This window comes from Pleurodeles waltl, chromosome 6, assembly GCF_031143425.1.
Source record: "Pleurodeles waltl isolate 20211129_DDA chromosome 6, aPleWal1.hap1.20221129, whole genome shotgun sequence".
NCBI classification, from domain to species: Eukaryota; Metazoa; Chordata; class Amphibia; order Caudata; family Salamandridae; genus Pleurodeles; species Pleurodeles waltl.
In genome coordinates, this window is record NC_090445.1 from 740702853 (window position 1) to 740726791 (window position 23939).

At 43.0% G+C, this 23939-nt stretch overlaps 1 protein-coding gene across 1 annotated transcript in view; it reads right to left on the minus strand.

Annotated features, from left to right (window-relative positions):
- Nucleotides 1-23939, minus strand: part of LOC138301693 (pancreatic triacylglycerol lipase-like) — a 496425-nt gene that overhangs the window by 28892 nt on the left and 443594 nt on the right. Inside the window, exons 8-10 of the mRNA XM_069242210.1 lie at nucleotides 20571-20689; nucleotides 16756-16882; nucleotides 7099-7210 (exon numbers count right to left, since the gene is read on the minus strand). Coding sequence (XP_069098311.1) covers nucleotides 7099-7210; nucleotides 16756-16882; nucleotides 20571-20689 — 358 coding nt within the window. The remainder of the gene's footprint in view (nucleotides 1-7098; nucleotides 7211-16755; nucleotides 16883-20570; nucleotides 20690-23939) is intronic.

A 23939-nucleotide genomic window follows, 5' to 3' on the forward strand; every position in this document is an offset into this window, starting at 1 on the left:
CTCTGAAGTGACCTGTCTGCTGACAGTCAAAGCAAGCCCTACTGTCCAAGAGCTTTTTTAACCCTGGGTCTAACTGTCTCTGCTGGTCAGAGGGGGAGTGGGATTTACTCTCCTCCTTCTTAGGGTACTGGGGTACAGGGGGAGTCTCTGTGGTGGGCTTACCACCTCCCTCCTTAGGTTTTTGGGGACCTGTCCCCCCCTTCTTGGAGTCTCCCCCCTGGGACTTGACAACCACCCTGGTTCTCAACCACTCATCAGCTGCCTCCCCTAGTTCTCTAGGGTTGGTCTGCTTAGAGTCCACTAGATGCTGGCGTAACCTTTCTTGGGTACAATTGGTCAAGATGTGCTCTCTCATGATCAGATTGTATAACCCCTCATAAGTATCTACTTTGTTACCAATAATCCAGCCCTCTAGTGCCTTTAGTGAAATGTCCACAAAGACAACCCAAGACTGGGTACTGACCTTCTGGGTGTCCCTGAACTTCATTCTATATTGCTCTGGGGTCAGACCAAACTTCTTGGCTAAGCACCTCTTCATACTAGGGTATGAATCAGCCTCCTCCCCCCTTAAGGTCAGAAGCCTATCCCTCCCTGAGTTGGGGACCAACTCCCACAAAAGGGAACCCCAGTATTGAGGCCTAACCCTTCTCATTTGGAGTGCCCTCTCAAAGGCCCCCAGCCACTTATCTATGTCATCCCCCTCTACATAAGCAGGAACCACCCCCTTGGGTAATCTGGGGCAAACTCCCCCACCCATGGACACCTCAGCTTCTTTATCGCTGCCTCCATCTCTTTTCTCTTTGAATGCCCACTTTTTCTTTTCTAGGGCCAGCTTCTCTGCTTCCAAAGCTATGTATGCTAGCTGGGCCTCCAGCTCTCTTTCTCTGATGGATGGGTTCTCTCCTCCTGAAAGGACCCCCTTCTCACCACTAGCTTTGGATCTGCCCCAAGTGACTGTGTTTACTGAGGACCGTTCTTCCTCATCCTCACTTAGGCTCAGATGCCTTCCCTCCCCTGAGTGGTTAGAGCTTGCATCCTCCCTTCTTTCTCCCTCCTCTGGAGCTTCTTCTGACTCTACCTCTTGGGCCTCAGCCCATGCTGTCAGAGATGTGATCAGGATTTGCTTCCTGAGATCAGTGGTTGCAGGCAACCCTCTTTCAATACACAACCCCCTAAGCTGGACTACTGTCAGTGTGGGTAGGCTAGCCAGATCAAGCTCCATGGTTCCCTAGTTTTGTGTCAACAAAAACTTTTTGCAAAAATTGGAAACAAGAATTTAGAAAAATTACAAAAATTCAATAATTTAAATTAATCCAAATTAAAAATTAAAAACAATTTTTGCACTAGGACAATTTAAAGGATTTTTAATTTGTTTTACCTAAAACTGTAACGTGATATTGAACACAAGTACAGGATCCCGTCGCTGCTTCCAATTATGTTGGAAAATGGGTTATTGGTAGGGCAGGTAGGTACCTACACCTAGCAACAAGCCACTAACCTCCACATAGGTACAGTTAGGTCTCAGTAAATTAATCCCAGCTCAACCCTTGGTAGCTTGGCAACGAGCGTCAAGGCTTAACTTAGGAGACAAAGTGTAAAGCATTCAAATATCACAAAACAGTAATTAAATAAAACACAGGAAACAGTTTAAAAATCCAAAACCAATTTATAAAAATAGTTTATATTTTTATCTTTAAAATGACACAAAAACGATTAAAATCGGTTCAGGGGAACCGGAGATATGAATTTTTAAAGAATTATTACTTTTCTAGCGCTTAGAAACAAAAAGCGCCAATCGGGTCATCTGGTTGCACCTCGACCGGGGCAAAGTCAAACTTTCAGGCCGACCGCGATGGGGCCCTGCTCGGCTACAGGTCGCGGGAGGCCTCGGTTAAAAAGTTACCTTCTGACTTAGTCTTTATTTTGAAGTTTTTCTTCACCGGGACGAACCTGCCAGTTGAATCCGACCTCCTGGAGCCCTTGTCCGGATACGCGATGTGGGTTTCCTCGGTGGAGACTTTTACCTTCGGACTTAGTCGTTTTTTCGAGATGAAAATCCTTCCACCGGGGTAAACCTGGATCTTGATCCGACGTCCATGGAGCCCTTCTCGGATACGATGGCTGGGAGGTCCCGGTCAACTTTTTACGTTCGGACTTAGTCTCTTTTTTGGATGTTTTTCTTTACCGGGACGAACCACGAAGTCAGGCCGGGTCGCGGTTGAGGCAAGCCGGCTAGAATTTCCGCGGCGGGTCGGTCCCTCTCTGGAGCTTTTTTCCAAAAATTCTCAAATCTTTTCCAAACTTCTGGGGCTTCACCCAGATGTTCTTTTAAGGTTCTTTTGGGGTCCACAGCTCACCCCGAGGGTCCAGAAGTTCTGTGATGGTCCTTGGGGGGTGCGGACTTCAACTCCCAGAATGCACCTGGCGCAAACTCCTTTTTGGCCACTGGACAGTGGTCAGCTGGTCGCTTTCTTCAGGAGTTGGTGCAGGGGACTCTGGTTAGCAATTTTTCACCTGTAGCAAACAGGGAGTCCCTCCTTGAACCAGTTGAAGCCAGGCAAAGTCCTTCTTGTGGTGAAGCCCAAGTGTGCAGCTGGTGCAGTCCTTCTGAGTGCAGGTTCCAGGTGCAGGCCAGGGGTCCAGCAGGGCAGTCCTTCTTCTCCTTAAGTTCTTTCTTCTTGAAATTTGGTGGGGATCTGAGGTGTGGGGGCAGGTCTGCCAGTTTTATTCTTGCTCCTGGGTGAAAAGCAGGGGGGCCCTGGTTCTCCAATCAGGTACAAGGTCGTTCCCCTGTGATGACCACTTCCTGGGAAGTGTGGCAAAAATCCATCCCAAAAGGCAACAGTCTCTAAAAATCCAACATGGCTGAATCTGATTTTTGGAGGTTACATCTGGCTGAGCCCACCCACTGGTGTGGCTAAAAATCATAAACACACCCCTCTCCTGCCCTCTCCTAATCTAATCAAGGGGGCACCTAATTGTCTGGGGTTGCAGGATGTGGGGGTGTTGCTGGGTGCTCCAAATGTCCTTCTCTGCCTTTGAAGACCAGTTTGGCCGCCCTCCCCCTTCCTGCCTCACCATCTGCTGAGGGGAGATTCTCTCCCCCAAGCACATTCCTTTGTGTGAAGCCTGGCCACTTCACACCTCATCAAGGCAGCCTGGCAGAAGCTGCTGCAGGCTGGCCAATCAGAGCACAGCAGCAAAAACAATGCAGAGCTGAAATTGGCAACTTTTTAGGTAAAGTCTAAACTTTTTACCTGAACTAGTTATATTAAATCCAACAACTGGAAGTTGTAGGATTTATTACAACAATTAATTTGATACCAAATTCTTGGTATGCAACATTTAAGGAGACTTTAAAATTTAAAATAAAGTCTGCCCATTCTAGCCTATGAAGGCCATTTACTTCAATGAGGGAAAAACGAATTTGGCTGTTTTTACCTCACCAGGGCTTATAAATCTATTTTTATAAAGTCCCTGCTTATAGTTACATGGCACCCAGCCCTAGGGGCACATAGGGCACACCTTAAGGGTGACTTATATGTAAAAATAAGGTAGTTTAAGACTTTGGAAGTACCTTTAATTCCAAAGTCGAATTTGCATATAACTTAAATTTAAAAGCAGCCAGCAAGGCAGGCTTGCTTTTAAAATGACACTGGACACCTCAGCAATGCACCTAGGTGTGCACCACCTATGCTGTGGTCCCTAAACCTACATGCCCTACCATATACTAGGGACTTATAGGTAGGTTAACTTAGCCAATTATAATTAGCCTAATTTGCATATCCATTTTACACAGAGCACAGGCCCTGGGACTGGTTAGCAGTACCCAGGGCACCATCAAAGTCAGGAAAACACCAGCAAAAAGAGGAAAATGGGGGCAAAAAGTTATGGGGCCTCTGCAATCAGCCCTGTTTTCTCACAGACATGTTTTAATTAGTTTACAAATCATGCATTTCTTTGCACTTAGTATCAGGGGACTAGCAGGAAACTAGCACGGTAATCAGTCAGAGGACTATCTGGGCAAAACTGTGATGTAAAATAAACAAGAGTGTTCCTGAAGGCTGGAAGGGAAATAACACAGAAGTGAAAACTGAAAGAGGTTGGAACAGGCAGTGAGTAGAGAACTAGAAGTCTGCAGGGAAAACACAAGAACAACAGAAGGTAAAGCAAGGAAACAATAGACAAACTATCATAAATGACAGTTTGTCAGCTCTTCAAAAATTAGCTCTCTGTGTCGTGAAAATTTCTAGTACAATAGCAAGGAGCAGATTAATCTCACAGAGGTCTGGGAGACACTCAGCAGCTCCTATGGAGAAAGTGTGCAGAGTGGTTCTCTGTGCCAAAGACACAAGCCTTGGAATCTAACTGGCACCCATAGAAGCAATGGAAATCAGGATACCAATACAAGGCAGACCACAGGGACCAGAAAAAGGAACAGACTCAGGCAAAAACAGGGCTGGGATCAAGGTCAGAAACAGGACTGAAATTCTGAGAATAAGGCTAAGAAAGATCTGCACTGTAACAAGGCAAGACAGAAATATGCAGATAAACAGGAGCACAGAATACAAGGCAATGAGTCTCATATAACAGGCAGACGACTGCAGACAGGAGAATGTAAACTATGGCTAAAACAGGAACAGAGGTGCAGGAAAACTAGGGATAGAAACAGATACTACAAACAAGCAAAAACAGGAAAATGGGTTCAGGGAATATGGTAAACAGGACCAAAGAACCAAAGAACAAGCCTTTGATAGCAGCAGGAACACAACAGAAGAGAAAGAGACTCAACTAAAGTCAGCTGCAAGCTGCTGCACTCTGCAATCACATGGCTGAAATAGCTGGAGGCTCAAGGAAGGAGCACAGGAGCACAGGAGCAGGGAGAAAGACAGGTCCAAGGACTTAACCAGGTGCAGGGAATCAGGGAACCACTAATGAAGGAAAGGTTGAACTGGGATGTGGAGAAGGGAAGACCAGGATCAGGAAAGCCTGGAACTGAGTGTGGATCAGAGCAATCACAGAGAAGGGTCCAGAAGGGGTCAGAATAACAGTAATACCCAGGAATAAATATAGTGAACAAGAATCCACCACCAGGACATGATCTAGGAAGGTTCTGATGACAGAGGGAACTACAAGGACCATAATGCATCACGGAGATGGAACAGAAACGTGGACTAAAAGGTGAAGCGTAAATATGTATGGTAAGTGTTGATGTGTTCATTGACCTATACTGATATAAAGGCAGGTTCATAAAAGGGCCCCGTTTGTGACATCTAGTAGCAGGATGGCAGAATCTTGACACCTAGCAACATTTTGTGAAAATAAAAAATCCTTATGTTACAATTGAGCTTCTCTTTGCAATGGAACAAGAGTCATATCTGCCCTTGAATATGTTCATCTATTACAGGATATATAAACCCCTGAGGCATTTACAATTGTCTGTCATATATTACTGATCACTCCTCCAGAAAAATCAAGATTTATATGGACCATACACAAAATGAAAAAGCATTTATTTGTATTAACCAAATCATTCATCAACAACCATAAGGATTCCTGAAGATGCATTTGATTGGCAATGTCTCCTTGGACTGTGTGACCTATTTAGACATAGTTAGCTATATGATTCTTTTAAGTACTTGTATCTCTCATCATCAGGTTTCTTGCCCGGACCTTGTTCCAGCTTGATGTCTCTGATGTATCTTTATTCCTTTGTATTTGTGGCTCTATAATTGGACACGGTACATTTGGTTAAGCCGCACCAGTGAGGAGTACACTTCCTGCTAGTTGTACCTCCCTACTATCGTTTACAGTATCGCTCTGGTGCCATACCGTGTAATCACACCATTTGGAATCTTAAAAATAATTGAACTAGATATCCCCTTGATGAGATGTCTCTCCTGAATAATGGCTTCGAAAATGATACAATTCTTAAAACCTCCTCTACCAAGAAAAGGTAGCTGGCTTCAAGTAACAGATGGATTTATCTGTCACATCTTATGCTTTCTAACGTCACCCATCATCTTATCCACTCTCTGCAGGGTATCAACTGCCTTGAACAGTTCAATAACCTTTTACAAAGAGGCTACCTCTTTTTCATCTTTCAGTACCAATGTAGGGTGACATAATCATTTATAATGCTAGGCCAACGACCGACCCTAAGCTTGACCCATTTGTCTCATATCTTTCCTTTATTATCACTCTGTCTTGCCATTCCCATTAGCAGTTCAACATTCAGTGGTGCTGCTTTGTCCACCTATAAAGCTTCACTGTGGAGCAATGCCAGAGGCCTGACTACAATCCAGGTTCAATTGATAATTCATTATTCATATAAGACCAGAGTCACATATAACTATTGTACCTACCAGTTCACGGCTCCTATTCCGCACCCTTGACAAACAGACAACACTTTGGGGGTCATTTTGACCCCGGCGGGCGGCGGGCGCCGCCCGCCTGGAGGGAACCACCATATGGCCGCTCCGCAGTCGAAAGACCGCGGAGGCCATTCTGGCTTTCCCGCTGGGCTGGCGGGCGACCGCCAGAAGGCCGCCAGCCAGCCCAGCGGGAAACCCCTCCCCACGAGGAAGCCGGCTCCGAATGGAGCCGGCGGAGTGGGCATGTGCGACGGGTGCAGTTTGCACCCGTCGCGTATTTCAGTGTCTCCTAGGCAGACAATGAAATACCCAGTGGGGCCCTCTTACGGGGGCCCCTGCCGTGCCCATGCCATTGGCACCCCCTACCGCCATCCTGTTCCTGGCGGGCGAACCGCCAGGAACAGGATGGCAGTAGGGGGTGTCAGAATCCCCCATGGGGGATTCCCAGGGCAGCGGAAAACCGGCGGGAGACCGCCGGTTTTCCCTTTCTGACCGCGGCCAAACCGCCGCGGTCAGAATGCCATGCGGGGCACCGCCAGCCTGTTGCCGGTGCTCCCGCCGACCCTGGCCCCGGCAGTACTGAACCGCCGGGGTCAGAATCACCCCCTTTATCTGGTTTCTGCATTTTGCTAGTTATCAGTAGTCAATAGAAATAAATGGAAATTGGTTTCATTCCCTTTTCACATTGCTAAACGATTCTTTATTAAATGGGAAATAAACTTACTTGAAAATTTGATACAGCTTGGTGTTCCCGTTGTGCCCATACAGAGACACTTCCAAATACCCTACAACACTATAACTCCCAATGACTGTGACAGACACTTTGTACCGGTAGCCTTAAAATAAAAGTACATTGTCAGTGTAAAGAAGTCAGGAATAGTGCAGAAGTTTATATTTTCAACATTGTGTTATATAATATGAAATATGGAAATGAATTAAGATGATTGGTCATGTAAAATCATTTAACATATTGATTACATGATGCCATATGTAACAATTATGACAGAGGTTACTGATGGTGTTCACTTTTCGTCAGATCAAATTACAAATTATTTTTAATTTATTTATTAGTAGGACATTTCGGGTCACTCCAGAAATTCATGGGTTTTGAAGAATGGCAATCCTGACTTTTTGGGCAAATTTGTCCAAATGATCATATGAGTATACAGACTAGTTAATCGACCAACATAAAAAACAGAGGTACATTAATTAGTAAAAGACATGCAAGCCTGCAGGAGATGGCACTTGGGGGCTTATTTACAAGCCCCTTGCGCCGTCTTTGCGTCACTTTTTATATGGGGGGAAAAGTGACGCACCGGCTGCGCAAGGGGTCTTTAAATATGCCATCTAGCCACTAGACAAAATGCTGTATATCTACTGGAGAGAAATCCTTATAAAGGTACTGGAAAAGAAGTTAATATGATCCAGCCGAAGAAAACAATTCCCCAGCGCCTAAATTACAATATACCAGGTGAATCAAAAGTAAAAAAAGCTCAAGCAAACTTATGAGAAAGACGCCCATGTAAGTAATGAGGGGTTAGAGGTGTATGTGAATCAATGGAGAAGAAAATCATTGGATAATTTGTAGGGAAAATCCTCCTTTTATCCTATTCCCCTTTTTCCATCTAGGTCAAAATTTGCTACAGTGAGGGAAGTTGATTTCCACATTACAAAACTGGCTTCTTATGGTGTGGTCAAAACTGACACACCAGGAAGAGTTGGTGGAACGTGTTAATTGACTCTGCCGACTGAATAACAGTATTATGTGGTGGAACTAAGCAAATGCTGTTGGAAGTAATGTGCATAATAAAGCTGTTACTGTTCAAATTTCAGTCTTTTGCTTTTCTTAAGACAGGCCCTATCTTATCCCTCCAAAGAGGACCAGACCACTGTTTTGCCTATGCATTGGCCAAGTTGCATTTAGTCTAAACTCTATGAGTAAGGATGTGTTTCACCACCAGAGAGTTGATCAAGTATGTCTCAGATGCTCAAAGGAGTCTTATTGGCACCACACCACAGAGCAGATGATTTACTTCAATACTTTATGCCTATCAAATCTTTATACTTAGTTCATAAAGCTTTGTATATATATTGAAGCAAGCCGACAACCCGGGCCACCGCATTTTCACTAGATGCCTGTGCTGCAAAAATCAGTTACTATTAAGTATATACTCCAGATATGCACTTCTACACCTGTAGGACCCAGAAAACAGCTCATCAAAGATAATGATCATACTGAAGACTACAGGCAAGCATATGGGATTCAATGTTAATTAGGGTAAATTATGCATTTCCCAAATGCAGTTACAGGAAAAAAAGATGATGCAGCCACTTATCTCTATTAAATGGAAAAGGGAGATATATACAAACATAGGAGAGCAGATAAATCATAAATATTGTGAGAAATTGGATTGTTGGTTGGGTAGGGTGAAAACCCTGCTCTAGCAAACACCACAGTCTCTGTCAGGGTGAACCACTGAAGCCACTAAATTAACCTGTGCTTAACCCTCTGTTATCTTGGATCGAAGGCAGTCAAGCTTAATTTAGCTTGCCCATTGGCATGGGCACGGCAGGGGCCCCCAGGGGCCCCGCAGCACCCCCTACCGCCATCCTGTTCCTGGCGGGCGAACCGCCAGGAACAGGATGGCAGTAGGGGGTGTCAGAATCCCCCATGGGGGATTCCAAGGGCAGCGGAAAACCGGCGGGAGACCGCCGGTTTTCCCTTTCTGACCGCGGCCAAACCGCCGCAGTCAGAATGCCCTGCGGGGCACCGCCAGCCTGTTGCCGGTGCTCCCGCCGACCCTGGCCCCGGCAGTACTGAACCGCCGGGGTCAGAAGCACCCCCTTTATCTGGTTTCTGCATTTTGCTAGTTATCAGTAGTCAATAGAAATAAATGGAAATTGGTTTCATTCCCTTTTCACATTGCTAAACGATTCTTTATTAAATGGGAAATAAACTTACTTGAAAATTTGATACAGCTTGGTGTTCCCGTTGTGCCCATACAGAGACACTTCCAAATACCCTACAACACTATAACTCCCAGTGACTGTGACAGACACTTTGTACCGGTAGCCTTAAAATAAAAGTACATTGTCAGTGTAAAGAAGTCAGGAATAGTGCAGAAGTTTATATTTTCAACATTGTGTTATATAATATGAAATATGGAAATGAATTAAGATGATTGGTCATGTAAAATCATTTAACATATTGATTACATGATGCCATATGTAACAATTATGACAGAGGTTACTGATGGTGTTCACTTTTCGTCAGATCAAATTACAAATTATTTTTAATTTATTTATTAGTAGGACATTTCGGGTCACTCCAGAAATTCATGGGTTTTGAAGAATGGCAATCCTGACTTTTTGGGCAAATTTGTCCAAATGATCATATGAGTATACAGACTAGTTAATCGACCAACATAAAAAACAGAGGTGCATTAATTAGTAAAAGACATGCAAGCCTGCAGGAGATGGCACTTGGGGGCTTATTTACAAGCCCCTTGCGCCGTCTTTGCGTCACTTTTTATATGGGGGGAAAAGTGACGCACCGGCTGCGCAAGGGGTCTTTAAATATGCCATCTAGCCACTAGACAAAATGCTGTATATCTACTGGAGAGAAATCCTTATAAAGGTACTGGAAAAGAAGTTAATATGATCCAGCCGAAGAAAACAATTCCCCAGCGCCTAAATTACAATATACCAGGTGAATCAAAAGTAAAAAAAGCTCAAGCAAACTTATGAGAAAGACGCCCATGTAAATAATGAGGGGTTAGAGGTGTATGTGAATCAATGGAGAAGAAAATCATTGGATAATTTGTAGGGAAAATCCTCCTTTTATCCTATTCCCCTTTTTCCATCTAGGTCAAAATTTGCTACAGTGAGGGAAGTTGATTTGCACATTACAAAACTGGCTTCTTATGGTGTGGTCAAAACTGACACACCAGGAAGAGTTGGTGGAACGTGTTAATTGACTCTGACGACTGAATAACAGTATTATGTGGTGGAACTAAGCAAATGCTGTTGGAAGTAATGTGCATAATAAAGCTGTTACTGTTCAAATTTCAGTCTTTTGCTTTTCTTAAGACAGGCCCTATCTTATCCCTCCAAAGAGGACCAGGCCACTGTTTTGCCTATGCATTGGCCAAGTTGCATTTAGTCTAAACTCTATGAGTAAGGATGTGTTTCACCACCAGAGAGTTGATCAAGTATGTCTCAGATGCTCAAAGGAGTCTTATTGGCACCACACCACAGAGCAGATGATTTACTTCAATACTTTATGCCTATCAAATCTTTATACTTAGTTCATAAAGCTTTGTATATATATTGAAGCAAGCCGACAACCCGGGCCACCGCATTTTCACTAGATGCCTATGCTGCAAAAATCAGTTACTATTAAGTATATACTCCAGATATGCACTTCTACACCTGTAGGACCCAGAAAACAGCTCATCAAAGATAATGATCATACTGAAGACTACAGGCAAGCATATGGGATTCAATGTTAATTAGGGTAAATTATGCATTTCCCAAATGCAGTTACAGGAAAAAAAGATGATGCAGCCACTTATCTCTATTAAATGGAAAAGGGAGATATATACAAACATAGGAGAGCAGATAAATCATAAATATTGTGAGAAATTGGATTGTTGGTTGGGTAGGGTGAAAACCCTGCTCTAGCAAACACCACAGTCTCTGTCAGGGTGAACCACTGAAGCCACTAAATTAACCTGTGCTTAACCCTCTGTTATCTTGGATCGAAGGCAGTCAAGCTTAATTTAGAGCCAATATGTAAGTATTTATGCTGTACACAAACAGTAGTGAAGTGAAAACACAACAAAAGAAAAATCCCACACCAATTTTGAAAAATAAAATACATTTTAATGAATTATTTGACACCAAAATGACAGCAATCCATTCAGTAGAACTGGAGTTATATTTTTTTTAAGTTTAAGGTGAACAATATTGACTAAAATATCAAAGTGCCAATGGGCCAAAGTTGAAAGTTACGTCCAACCACAATGGAGCGCGGGTCGGGTATAAGAATTGGATTGTGCCCGGTTTGCATTTACCTTAGCACTTAGAATTTTTGAGGAAAAATGTCTGAGAAGATAAAGTGCAGCTGGGCAAGGCTGCAGACAATGACCGAGGAGGAGGCATCATCGCTTGGGAGTGCCTGGACGAAGTTGCAAAGAAGACTTCTACATTCAAACTTATTCTCTTCTTTGAAAATCAGAACTCTCCAGTGGGCTAAAGTTGTAGGCCGTAGCCGATGTGGGCTCCAGGAGGCAGGATAACCCTTTTGAGATGAGCCACTGTACAGCATTTGCTGCTGCGGAGAAAGAAGAATGCAGCAGGAGCTGCTGCAAAGGCAGGCTGACTGTGATGCACCTTAGGTCCAGGTCTCCTCTTGGTTCTCTGAGCACTTATTTCCTAAAGGCTTTCTAAGCCCCAGGTTTTGTTTTTGGTTATCTGGGCTCATTAAACACCATTTCCAAGGGTCCAGGACTGAATGGGCACACCTTGTAGGGGTAGGACTTTTACTCAAGCTGGGTCCAGGTGCAGGTTTAAGATGGTTGGATCTTTTCCTGTCCCTTTGGCTTTCATCAGGAGGCCTGCCAACTAGCCCTTGGGGTGATTCTGTAGGTCCTTGTTTCAAGAAGTGCACGGTATAGCAGCAGGACAGACCTCCAGGGGCTCAGGGCAGGCTTCAGGCAGCAAAGCAGTCTTTTGAAGTACACAGCAGGCCACAGCAGCAGGCAGTCCTTTAAGAGTCATTCAGCAGGTCCCGATAGTGAAATGAGGAGTAGGTCTCAGGGTCCTTTTTGTATACTTGGTGCCTTCTTTGAAGTAGGAGAAGTTTCTAAAGATGAACTTTAAATAGTACTTGGAATTTCCTTCCTGCCTACCGATGCCTGACTCCACCCTCTTCAGGCACAATGGACTATTGTGAAGTTGTTTGTGTGAAGGCACATCATGGCCTATTGACTTGTAAGGGGTGCTGTGCCTAGCTCTGCTCCCATTCTGCCAATGATGGGCCATCCAAGCACACCTAATTCCTCTACTGTGTGACTGTCTGTGAGGAATATACAAAATCCAACTGCCCACTAAACCCAGTCACGTTACTCAGGAATAGGGTGCAGGCACCAAATAGTTTGGACAGGAAAATGCCAAGGGTCAAAAAAGTGGCATTTTCAAAATTGTGGCTTAAAATCCGACTTTACAATTAAAGAGGATTTTAAATTACAATTTTCCCGGCACAAAACATGACATTCCTACTTGCTCCCAATCAAAAAGAAGCACTTATGAAATATAGTAAGTTAACCCAATGTTATCCTAAGGGAGAGTTAGGACAGACAGTAGTGAAAAACACATTTGTGCTTTTTTTTCCTACCAGGGCATGACAATTAAAAGTAGATGTCCAAGCTTTTAATTACAATACATCCTGCCCTATGGACTGTCTAGGGCCTAGCTTAGTTGGTGATTTATATGTGATAAAAGGGGAGATTAAGGATTGGCAAGGGGGTTTATCACCAAGTCGAAATGGCAGTTTAAAACTGCATTCAGGCTGCAATGGAAGGCCTGGAACATATTTTAAGGGGCTAATTAAGTGGGTGGAACATTGAGTGTTGCAGGCTCACTAGTAGTATTTAATTTAGCAGTCTTGAGTATATTGTATACTACTTTACTAGGGGCTTATAAGTAAATAAAATTTGCCATTCAGGTGTAATCCAATTTTACGATGTTTTATGGATAGAGCACAAGTGCTTAAGCACTGGTTAGCAGTGGTAAAGTGCAAAGAGTTCTAAGACCAACAAAAACAAATTCAGAAAAAGAGGAGGGAGCAAGGCAAAATCATTGGAGAAAGGCCACCTTAAGGCTTACAGGTCTATCAAATATGAAAAGCTGATGACAGGCAACCTCAGTAGAATAATGACTGTTATTAGACAGGCAGTCCCATTTTGGTGCCAGCTACCACTCTCACTATTGTTTGGGTAGGGATTTCCAAATAATATTTCTCCCTAGGCTTTTGGATTACTTTGTGGCACTACCAATGGCAATACAGAAATTATACTTCAAAGATGTATACACCCTATCGACCAAAATGACAAGGGGAATGGAAAGGAAAAGAATTGCAATGCAGAAAATCCAGAGAGGCTTGGATAAAGGTGGCATGGGGACCCCAACTTTGAGGTTTATTTTTTAGAATCCCAGTTACAACTGAAATGAAGGTTTGAAGATAGCAAGGACCCAGAAAAAGAAGATACAAAGGCTTGATTGACTTAGCACATTAAACGAGGCAACACTAGGGAACATGAAACAGACATCTTTCCGCTCAACTTTATTAACCACAGAAAGACACTGTTTTAATGATACCTAAAGCAATTGGATAACATGGTGGTGTTCTCACCAGAGGATTCTCTGTGGTGCCTTGAGATGTTTGTTTTTAAAGTTGCCCTATTAATGTTCCTGCCAAAGAATTCCACTGAAAAGATTAGAATTGTACACAGTTGATGAGACTCCCTGAGCCAAATTCATGGGCATTATTTGAGGATTGAAAGGGGTAGTAGTTGTGTTAACACTGAAATTTTACTAATGAATATTCATGTATTCTGAATGTTAAATCTGCATAGAGAATGAGTTAATATAGAAAACTAATACGAGTTTGAAAATGTGCCTACTTGAGTGATAAGCAATAATCACGAAGTGTACTTATTAACAGCTTATTAATGTAGAATGCCGTTCTCATGTTTGGATTAATGTAGTAGCATGTCATATTAAAGGTCATGTATTATGTATTTGCTTTATTGATCGTAGGCCTTAATTTGGCGAGGACTTGGTCCTAGTTGCACGGCCTCATGTCAAGTTGCATTGATTGGACGAATCATAAAATGTCTGCTTAGAGAATTCAATTGTAATTTTCCATTGCATTGACCGAATGTTAGTAGCTAAAATTGTTTCCCATGAGAACTGCTTGCTGGAACATGTTGTGCTAGCTACTGATACTTTGTAAAACTCAGTGTGTGTAAAGGCGATGTTCCTAGGAACTAACAATGGGTGCACTGACTGGATTATAAACGGATATAAATTTGTTACCTGACGAGCCCAACGATGCGCACAGTAGAAGAGGAGCAAATTATCGACATGTGAACGACGGTTTAGTAAATTCTTAGATTTGAGGTTCTACTTTCATTGGACTAAACGTAAACGTACGATTCTTTCACCAATCGCAATGTGGGAAGTAGTTTTAGGGAATCTAACTTAGCCAGACTGCACCGAGAGGAGAGAGAGATGCATTTTCTCTAAACCGTCCCGAGAGGAGATGCGCCATTAGCCGTTATTCTTTCTGAACTGCATGAAGAGACATTTCTATCTTGAACTTTAATTCTGAATTCCGATGTCTTGCTGACCAAACAGATGTCCAATTGGCGAAGACAGTCGCAGCTTGCTGAACCATACTGAGGCAAGGTATAAGATGATGTTACTGATTGCTATGTCTATCTGCTTTTGTTTTTAGGTACCAACCGCTAATTTTGATAGAGCCATAAGATATTTTTCTAAATTTGTGTTGACTAAATTGTTATGCATGAAGCCCAAAATGCCATTCTAATCAGAAGGTTAGTTAGGATACCCACTGATTCGTGCCTGCTAAATATTAACAACATTTGATGTATTTTCTTTGCTAAATCTAAATGTATGCCATTTCTATTGCACAGTTATTCTTGCTATTAATTTGTACTGTAACTATAGAAAATGTAGTGATCCAAGCTTTGATTCAATTGAGATTCTTTAGAAGATTTGGTCAACCAGTATTGTTTATGTATGGTTACCACTTGATTTTCAGACTAAGTTACGTGATATTAGCATTGTTAATATAGGGAAATAAACCTTCTAACGTTTACATAAAGGCGTGGTTATTACTGACTCCCAAGAACATTGATGTTATTGATTGGTATTGGTATAGATTGGTATGGGAACTGAGTCTTATGGTGGGAACTACTCTAAGCGCAGTCAAAAGGTCCATCGAACCTCTAACGCGTCCCCTCATAATCTAACGATAAGAAACAGAATAAGGTCAGATGCGCTAACACTTGCTATCCCTAACTGATTGATAACGCCTTTCGTATGGTTGCTTCTAAGCCCTGGCCACCAGCAGGCATGGGGCAACAAACACTGGTTTTTGGAACCCTTGATCTTGCACTACTATTTGAGTATGTTCGGGGTAAAAAGTGTAATATCTAGTTGGAGTGCTGAAGTCACTGTCTACCTGAAAGTTGTGAAAGCCATATTACTGACACCCCAGATAAAAAACATACACAGCACAATGAACAAAAGATGGAACACACTGTAAAGCATGCGCTTATAGCACAGAACTAGGCTTTTTTCATCTGGTTGATATGCTCTTAGAAGAATGCATAGTTTAGTTCCCTAGGCAACTAGAGGCAGAGAATTTTAAAGTGTGCGATTTAAATGTGTAGGGTTAGTAATTTACTGCTTCTGTGGTGACTTGCATATATATGGTGTGGTATAGGCGTTCCTGTGCCGGTAATTTGGATTTTATCAGTTGTGGCTGCTTTTATGTCGGTACTTGTGCCAGTCCCGAGATTGCTTTTCATTGTGCTGTGTATTATTTTCCTTCTGCTCTCGGGGTTTATCTATCGTCTCTGTCCATTCCCGGAGGCGGAGTTGTTCTCTGAATTAATTAGTTTATACGTTTTCATCTACTTTATGATATATAGTGCACAGTTGTATTGTTGTTTATATGGTGGCTGCAACTGTGTTTTTAAGGGTTAGCCTGCTAATTATTGCACAATAAGAGAACCAAAAAGGATCTGGTATCACTTTCTGGAATGCCATGTCATCAAGGTTAATGGATGAATGATAGCACTCGTGATCTCACTGACGCTGCATGTCATGTGAAGTCACTTTCTGTGATGTAATCACAGGTCAAATGAGCTATGGTGTTATTTTTTTGGCGATCGACGTCCATGGAGGGGTACACAGCATCTCAAATGTCACAGAAGAATGCACCAGTGAGGACTCTGCTCAGGTAATGGCAAGCAAATGTAGAAGAGGAGAACATTCACAAAATCATATTCTCAGGGGTGGAGGAGCAGATTGGATATCAAGGGTGAATTCTCAGATGGAACTCAACCAAAAGGGGGAAAAGTACTAGACTACACATAGACTAGCACACAAATTTGGTAAAACAATAAGAAACAAATATTGCTATAAAACAAAATAAAATAGCAATTAGTCTTCAAAACGAAAGAAGGCATAGGAAAATAAAGCAAAGACAATACATGCACATGAAAACAAGTCAGGCCCGTAGCAGATTTTAAATCAACTATTTTCAATACAGAAACGTGTCACTTACGTGAAAAGTCTTTATCATCGCCTGTGTTTAAATAAAACTTTTGGCTCGATTTTGTAACACCATTGAAAGTGTCAGCATAGTGCCCCATCCTTGGGCAACCTCCAGACGGACATGGAAAGCCAATACCCTAGCAGGAGAATGAAAGAATATGCTAGATATAGGTTGTGCATTTTCTTATTCGTATTGCTCTTTTGATCTGGCCAGTCTCGTAATTAAAAAGTAATAAATAAAAAATATATGCATAAATAAATGCACTGACGGCCTTTGGGTCATGTTTCTATATCCATAGAGCTGTTCATTTATCGTTCACATTGTGGTACTATCCACCAGATCTGAAGGCATGGGCAGTTGGTCAGCTTACTTCAGTAATTGGCTAGCACTGTGAGCCGGGGAGTAGGCAGAAAATGAAAATGCCCCCTCACTTTGAACCAAAGCTCTCATTGCACCATGCAAGCAAAGCGAGTCATCATAACCCCCCTAGAACAGATCTTTTGTCTCTTCCATCCAAGCATCTATCCAATCATCCTTTCATCCTTCCATCCACACGCTGATATTCACCAGTTCACATATACATTCTGTCATCCATTCCTTCTTTCATCCATATTTCAGTTTTTCACCATTCCATTCTTCCATCCATCCTTCTGCCCATCCATATTGAAACCTTCCCATCCACCTCCAAACCTATCCATCAAACCCATCCATTCATCCATCCATCCATCCATCCATCCTTTCATCCACCCATCCATCTATCCATTAATCCATCCTTTCACGCATCCATCCATCTGCCTATTGACTGTATTCAATCACCTTACACTCCATCCATCCTCCTTTTCACCATTCATCCATCCTTTCACTCAGCCATCCATCCTTTCACTCATCCACCCCCCTTCCAGCCATCCTTTCACTCATCAATCCATCAATCCTTTTACTCGTCTATTCACTCTTCACTCCTTAGCCACCCACCCTTTCATCCAGCCACCCCCCTTTTCACTCACCCATCCTTACATTCAAATTTTCACTCATCCGTCCATCCCTCCTTTCACTCATCCGTCCATCATCCTTTATCCACCCTTTCTCTCAGCCAGCCATCCTTTCACTCATCCATCTATCCCTCCATCTTTTCACTCATCCATCCACCCTCACACTCACACTTATCCATCCTTATAGCCAACCTTCACTCACATATTCACCAACCTTTCACGCTCATTATGATGAGTCTTTATCTGCCGAGTTGCAGACAGAAGAGGCCCATCAGTAACCCCCGCCCCCTCCTTGGCTGCTAAAGATGGGGGCTCACAACGACCCTGACTCTGAGTGATTGCTTTTTGACTGATCGAATGTGCATGTCCACCTAAAAAGAAGTGCACATCAGTGCCAGGGCTGGTGGGACAATATTTACTTGCTCTAAGGCAACAAAAGAACAACAACTCATTTTGAAACAAAGTAATCAATCAATCAGGAATTTGTAAAGCACACTACTCACCTGTGATGGTCTCAAGACGCTGAGGGGGGGGGGAGGGCAAAAGGGTGCAGAGGTGCTGCTACTGCTTGAAGAGCCAGGTCTTGAGAAGTTTCCTGAAGGTAAGGACGTCTTTGGTCTGGTGCAGGTGGGTGGGAAGAGTGTTCCACGTTTTGGAGGCGAGGTGCGAGAATGATCTACCACTGGTTGTAGTTCTGCGAATGTGTGGGATGGTTGCGAGGGCGAGGTCGGCAGAGCAGAGATGCCGGGTCGGGGTGCAGTAGGAGAGCCATCTGTTGAGGTATTCTGGTCCGGTGTTGTGCGGTGCTTTGTCAGCATGGTTGAGGAGTTTGAAGGTGATTCTCTTGTTGAGTGGGAGCCAGTGCAGGTTTCTCAGGTGGTCTGTGATGTGGCAGTGGCGTGGAGTGTCCAGGATGAGTAGTGCGGAGGCATTCTGGATGCGTTGCAGCCACGTCTGGAGTTTGGTCGTGGTTCCTACGTAGAGGGCATTGCTGTTGTCCAGTTTGCTGCTTACGAGGGCTTGGGTGACTATTCTTCTGGTTTCAGGGGGTATCCATTTGTAGATCTTTCAGAGCATACGGAGGGTGTTGAAGCAGGAGGAGGAGATGGCGTTGACTTGCTGGGTCATGGATAGTGAGGAGTCCAAGATGAATCCTAGGTTGCGTGCGTGGTCGGTGGGAGTCGGAGCGGCTCTGAGAGTGGCAGGCCACCAGGAGTCATCCTATGCAGAGGGGGTGGAGCCAAAGATGAGGATCTCCATCTTGTCGGAATTGAGTTTGAGGCAGCTGCTCTTCATCCATTCGCTGATGGCCTTCATTCCTTCATGGAGGTTGGTCTTGGCGGAGTCCTTGGTGAGGTAGAGGATCAGCTGGGTGTCATCGGCACATGAGGTGATGTTGAGGTTGTGGGATCGGGCAATGTTAGCGAGCAGGGTCATGTAGACGTTGAAGAGGGTCGGGCTGAGGGACAAGCCCTGGGGTACGACGCAGATGATTTTGGTGGCCTCCGAGTGGAATGGGGGAGGCATACTCTCTGGGTTCTGCCAGTGAGAAAGGAGGTGACCCAGTCCAGGACTCTGCCGCAGATTCCTGCATTGCTGAGGCATGAGCGTAGGGTGTGGTGGCAGACGGTGTCGAACGTGGCCGAGAGGTCCAGGAGGATGAGGGCCACGGTTACGCCGTTGTCCAGTATGGTTCTGATGTCATCTGAGGCTGCGATGATGGCGGTTTCGGTACTGTGGTTGCTGCGGAATCCGGATTGTGAAGGGTCCAGGGTGAAGTTCTCCTCAAGGAAGTGTTTTTTTTGTCTGTTGACAGCCTTCTCGATGACTTTTGCTGGGAAGGGGAGCAGGGAGATAGGCCGGAAGTTCTTGAGGTCCTTTGGGTCTGCTTTGGGTTTTTTGAGGAGGGCGTTGATCTCGGCTTGTTTCCAGCTCTCCGGGAAGGTGGCGGACTCAAAGGAGCTGTTGATGATCTTCTGTAGTTGGGGTGCGATGACAGAGCTTGCTTTGTTGTAGATGTGGTGAGTGCAGGGGTCACATGGAGAGCAAGATTTTGATGGTGTCGTTGTCATTGATGGGGGTCCAGGAGAGCAGGAGGTTGGTCGGAGGTGAATCTGTGGTGTTAGTGGTTGCCGGGGGGTCTGGGTGCTGAAGCTGTCATGGATGTCTGCAATCTTGCGGTGGAAGTAGGAGGCTATGGTTTAGACACAATCAAACCAAAAGTTTTATTCCACCAATATTTGTTCCAACATTTTTACCATAAAAAGGGCTTGGTACAAATTCTCAGGACCATATGAACAGCAGCCACTTGGAAGAAAGCTTCTAAGTGTCTGTGGCTCCAAAGGGTAGGCAAGTGCCATTGCAAACATCAGCACAGACTATCACAGTGGGAAGGTGCAACCCATTTCTCAAATCCAGACTTTTCTTTAAAGCATACAAAAATCACACACAAGAAAGCAAACAAAAAAAAAAGGCAGGACTTGACACACTAAATTGCGGTCTCCAAATTACATGGCAAGCAGTCACAAACTTTTTGTGTGTGCTTGTCATGCAAAGCCCTGCCGTCTCTCTCAATCTCCTCTCTACCCATGATGCAAGGAATGACCAGGCCAAGGAGGGCAGAATTCCTTCTGAGCATTCTATGGCAACTGCAGCAAGCCAGAAAGAGACCAAGAACTCGCCCCTGAAATCTCTGTGTCTCAGCTGTGAAATCATAATGGGTAGTTCCCTGAATTGTATAGCCTTCCTGTTCATTTTCTGTAGTGGGTTCACCAGATAGCCCATTACATATGTGAACGTTCTTCTAAACGATATGGTTTCATAATAAATTCTTACCGATTTAAATGAGTCATAGCTGGAGCTGGGGAAGCCAATTAAACCATCCTTGTTTAAGATACTCTCAGAATAGTACTTATAGCTCCGCAGATGGTTGCAAGCCACAAAGTCAGACATCCCTAGAAAATGAAGAAACAGTGATTTAAATGCAGCATCTCATGCAGATATGTACTATAATGCAATTTTGCATTTACTAAATAGAGGCTTCATAGAAATCGCTATTTAGGAAATGCAAAATGCTATGTACCGAGATACCGATTTCCTAATAACGATTCCTACAAAGTACAAAGTAGGAATCTTTATTAGGATATCGCAAATAAGGAATCCCATTGCATTTGTATCAATGGGCCAGAATTGCATTTCCCAAATAGCGATTTCCTATTAGGAAATAACTATTTGGGAAGTGAAAAACCAAGGATGGCAATGAGCAATAGGCCCCCCTTGGTGCAGACCAAAAATAGGGGTGCACATGTAGAGCACACATATGCCCACGGGGCATGTGTGTGCTCTATTGCGATTTAAAAAAAGCATTTTCGGGTGCTTTTTCTAAATTGCACATGGTTACCATCGACTTCAGGTCAATGGTAATTACATTTCCTAAATGCTCAAATCACATTTAGGAAACACTTTGTACATCAGAATAGGAACTGCAAATAGGTAATCCCTATTTGAGATTTCCTATTCTGGGGATCACAAATTGTGATATCTCCAGAGTCGAAATCGCAATTTGCGATTCCCTAAATGCCTTTGTACATCAGAAAGGGCCATTTGTCATTTCCTAATGGCCTGAAATACCAATTCGGACTGTTAAGAAATGCACATCTAGCCTATAATCTCTAGCAACAACTTTAGAAGTATCTAGACAAAACTTCACTTTGACTGGGGCAGAAAGAGTACGAGGGTAGGAAAATAGACGAAAAATACTATTTGGTTCCCAAAGTGATGTTGCAATAAAGGCTGACAAGTTACAGCTACCCACACTGTACCTGTCCTATGGATTTAAGCCTAGTCATAAACAGCTTTAGCTGTCTTGAAAGGCAGACACATCCATACTGAGAAGGGCAAACGGTTTTCCTCACTCAGCCATTGGTTGCTGTAATTGTCATTCACTCATGAGCAGCACACAATCATCACCACCTGCTGGATTGTAACTGCCATTACAGCATTAGTTTAAAGGACTTTAGGCACAAACTACACATTTACCAATGTTGTGGTGGAGTAACCCATATGTCAAAATCTAAATCAGGCACTTATTTAACTCATTGATTCTTTCCTCCATTCTGTCTTCTTTCTTTCTTGTATGCTTATGTGAACGCTGCATTTATTACAATTAAATTATATATATTATGAGTTATGAATTTGCATAGAATTAGATAAATAGAGAAAATAATGTGAGGTTTGGAAAATGTGACAATTTGAGTGGCCGCCATGGAACACGTAATGCTTTTGGAGAATGCATATTAATTCTTATTCAAAGTGTATGTGTAGAGAAAACTTGCAGTAGGATGTTATATTAACGATTTCATGTTATGTATTTGTTTATTAACCGTAGGCCTTCAGTTAGCGAGGTTTGGGCCTAGTTTGCACAACCTCGTGTTAAACTGCAATGTCTGAATAAAAATCGTGGAAAATGTATGTCCAGAAAACTAATGCATTTATTGTTCACACTGTGTTGACCAAACTTTTAGCAGATGTCTTTAACTTTCTCTTGAGAACTGCTTGCTAGAATACCTTGTAGGAACAGTTGCAACTTTGTAAAGTTTGATGCGTGAGAGAGCAATTTTCCCAGGAACCAACAATGGATGCAGTGACTGGAGTACGAATGGATACAAGAAAGTTACCTGACGAGCTGGACGATGGGAACAGGAGAAGAGAAGCCAATCATCGACGTCTGAAATACTGTTTAGGTATATCTTAGATTTGGGGTTTAATTCTTATTGGATTGACTGTCAACGTACAATTTTCTGACCAATTGCAACGTGGGAAGTTCTTTAGGAGATTTTAACTTAGCCTGACAGCACAGAGGAGAAGCGCACCTTTCCTATTTTGATTTTTCTCGTATAGGTTCTGTTTGAGGAGCTGAAAAGTTCCTGATGACTTTATTTCTAACTTTAGCTATAGCTTAATAGCTAAGAGTGAATGCTGTCCCTTAGAAATTGCTTCTTAATTAGTTCACATTGCTTAGAGCCCCCTGTGTCTGAGCCATCCTTTTCATTCCCTTTGTCATGAAGCTGACCAGATGGATGTCTAACTGATGATTCACAGCTTGACAATCCATTTGAGGAGAAGTATAACAAAATGCTATTGTCTTGGTTGTAGATTTTATTAGTTGTTTCCATGTATCAAGCAATATTTTGTTAGAGCTATAACTTTTGACTAAAATTGTTTTGCATGAAGTCCAAACATGCTATTTTAATCGGAGGGTTAGTTAGCGAGACATCGAAAATACTAACAAATTATTACTAAAAAGAGCTGACGTTGTTCATTTGCTGAATCTAGATTTATGCCATTTCTATTGCACAGTTATAGTTGTTAATAATTTGTACGGTGTTTCTTGAATGTCCGATAGTGAATGCTTTAGTTAAATTGAGATTCTTTAGAAGATTTGGTCAACTAGTGTTGTTTGTGTATGTCTACCACCTGGTTTTGAGACTAATTTATGTGATTTTAGCATTGTTAATCTAATGAAATAAACATTTTAACTTTTACTAAAGGTGTGGTTATTCATGGCCAAATGGGTCATAGTCAATGTTCCCTCTAATTATATTCCTTTATGTGCGGCAATAAAGGTGCTTCGTGCACTACAGTCAAGGGGGCATGCACTGAAGAAAGCAACAATTTAATATGCAAGTATGTGCCGTCTGCAAGCTACCAAATTCAGTGGCACAGCAAAGGTATCATCGGCCTTAATTTAAACCAGAAAAAATTGACCTTCCCTCACCTTTGGCTTGGTATTAAAAGAGATCCATTACAGGGTCGCAGTAAGCTCCTTGCACCTCTGAGCAACGGTGATACTGAATCTTGCGACCATAATCATTCTACCTACCATTCCTGTCACTTTGCTATAGTCATGAATCTCTTATCTCCTCTCCGCACCTTTTCTTATCTCTGTCCGCTTCCAGCCTATCTCTCTTGCTTGTCCTTACATTGTTCCTCTCTTTTTCTAACATTTTTGTCTCGTCTCCTTGCACCTTATCTTCACCACTTTTCTTTCTCCCATTCCTTTCTCCTCTACTACTCCCTCATCATGCCTCCTCTCTCTTCAGTCTACATCCTACCATTCTCTTTTCCCCAAACTCTCTCTAATCTCCATGTCATCTCCCTCCTTCTACCCTTTCTCTATCAAATCAACATCTTGACTATGCATCT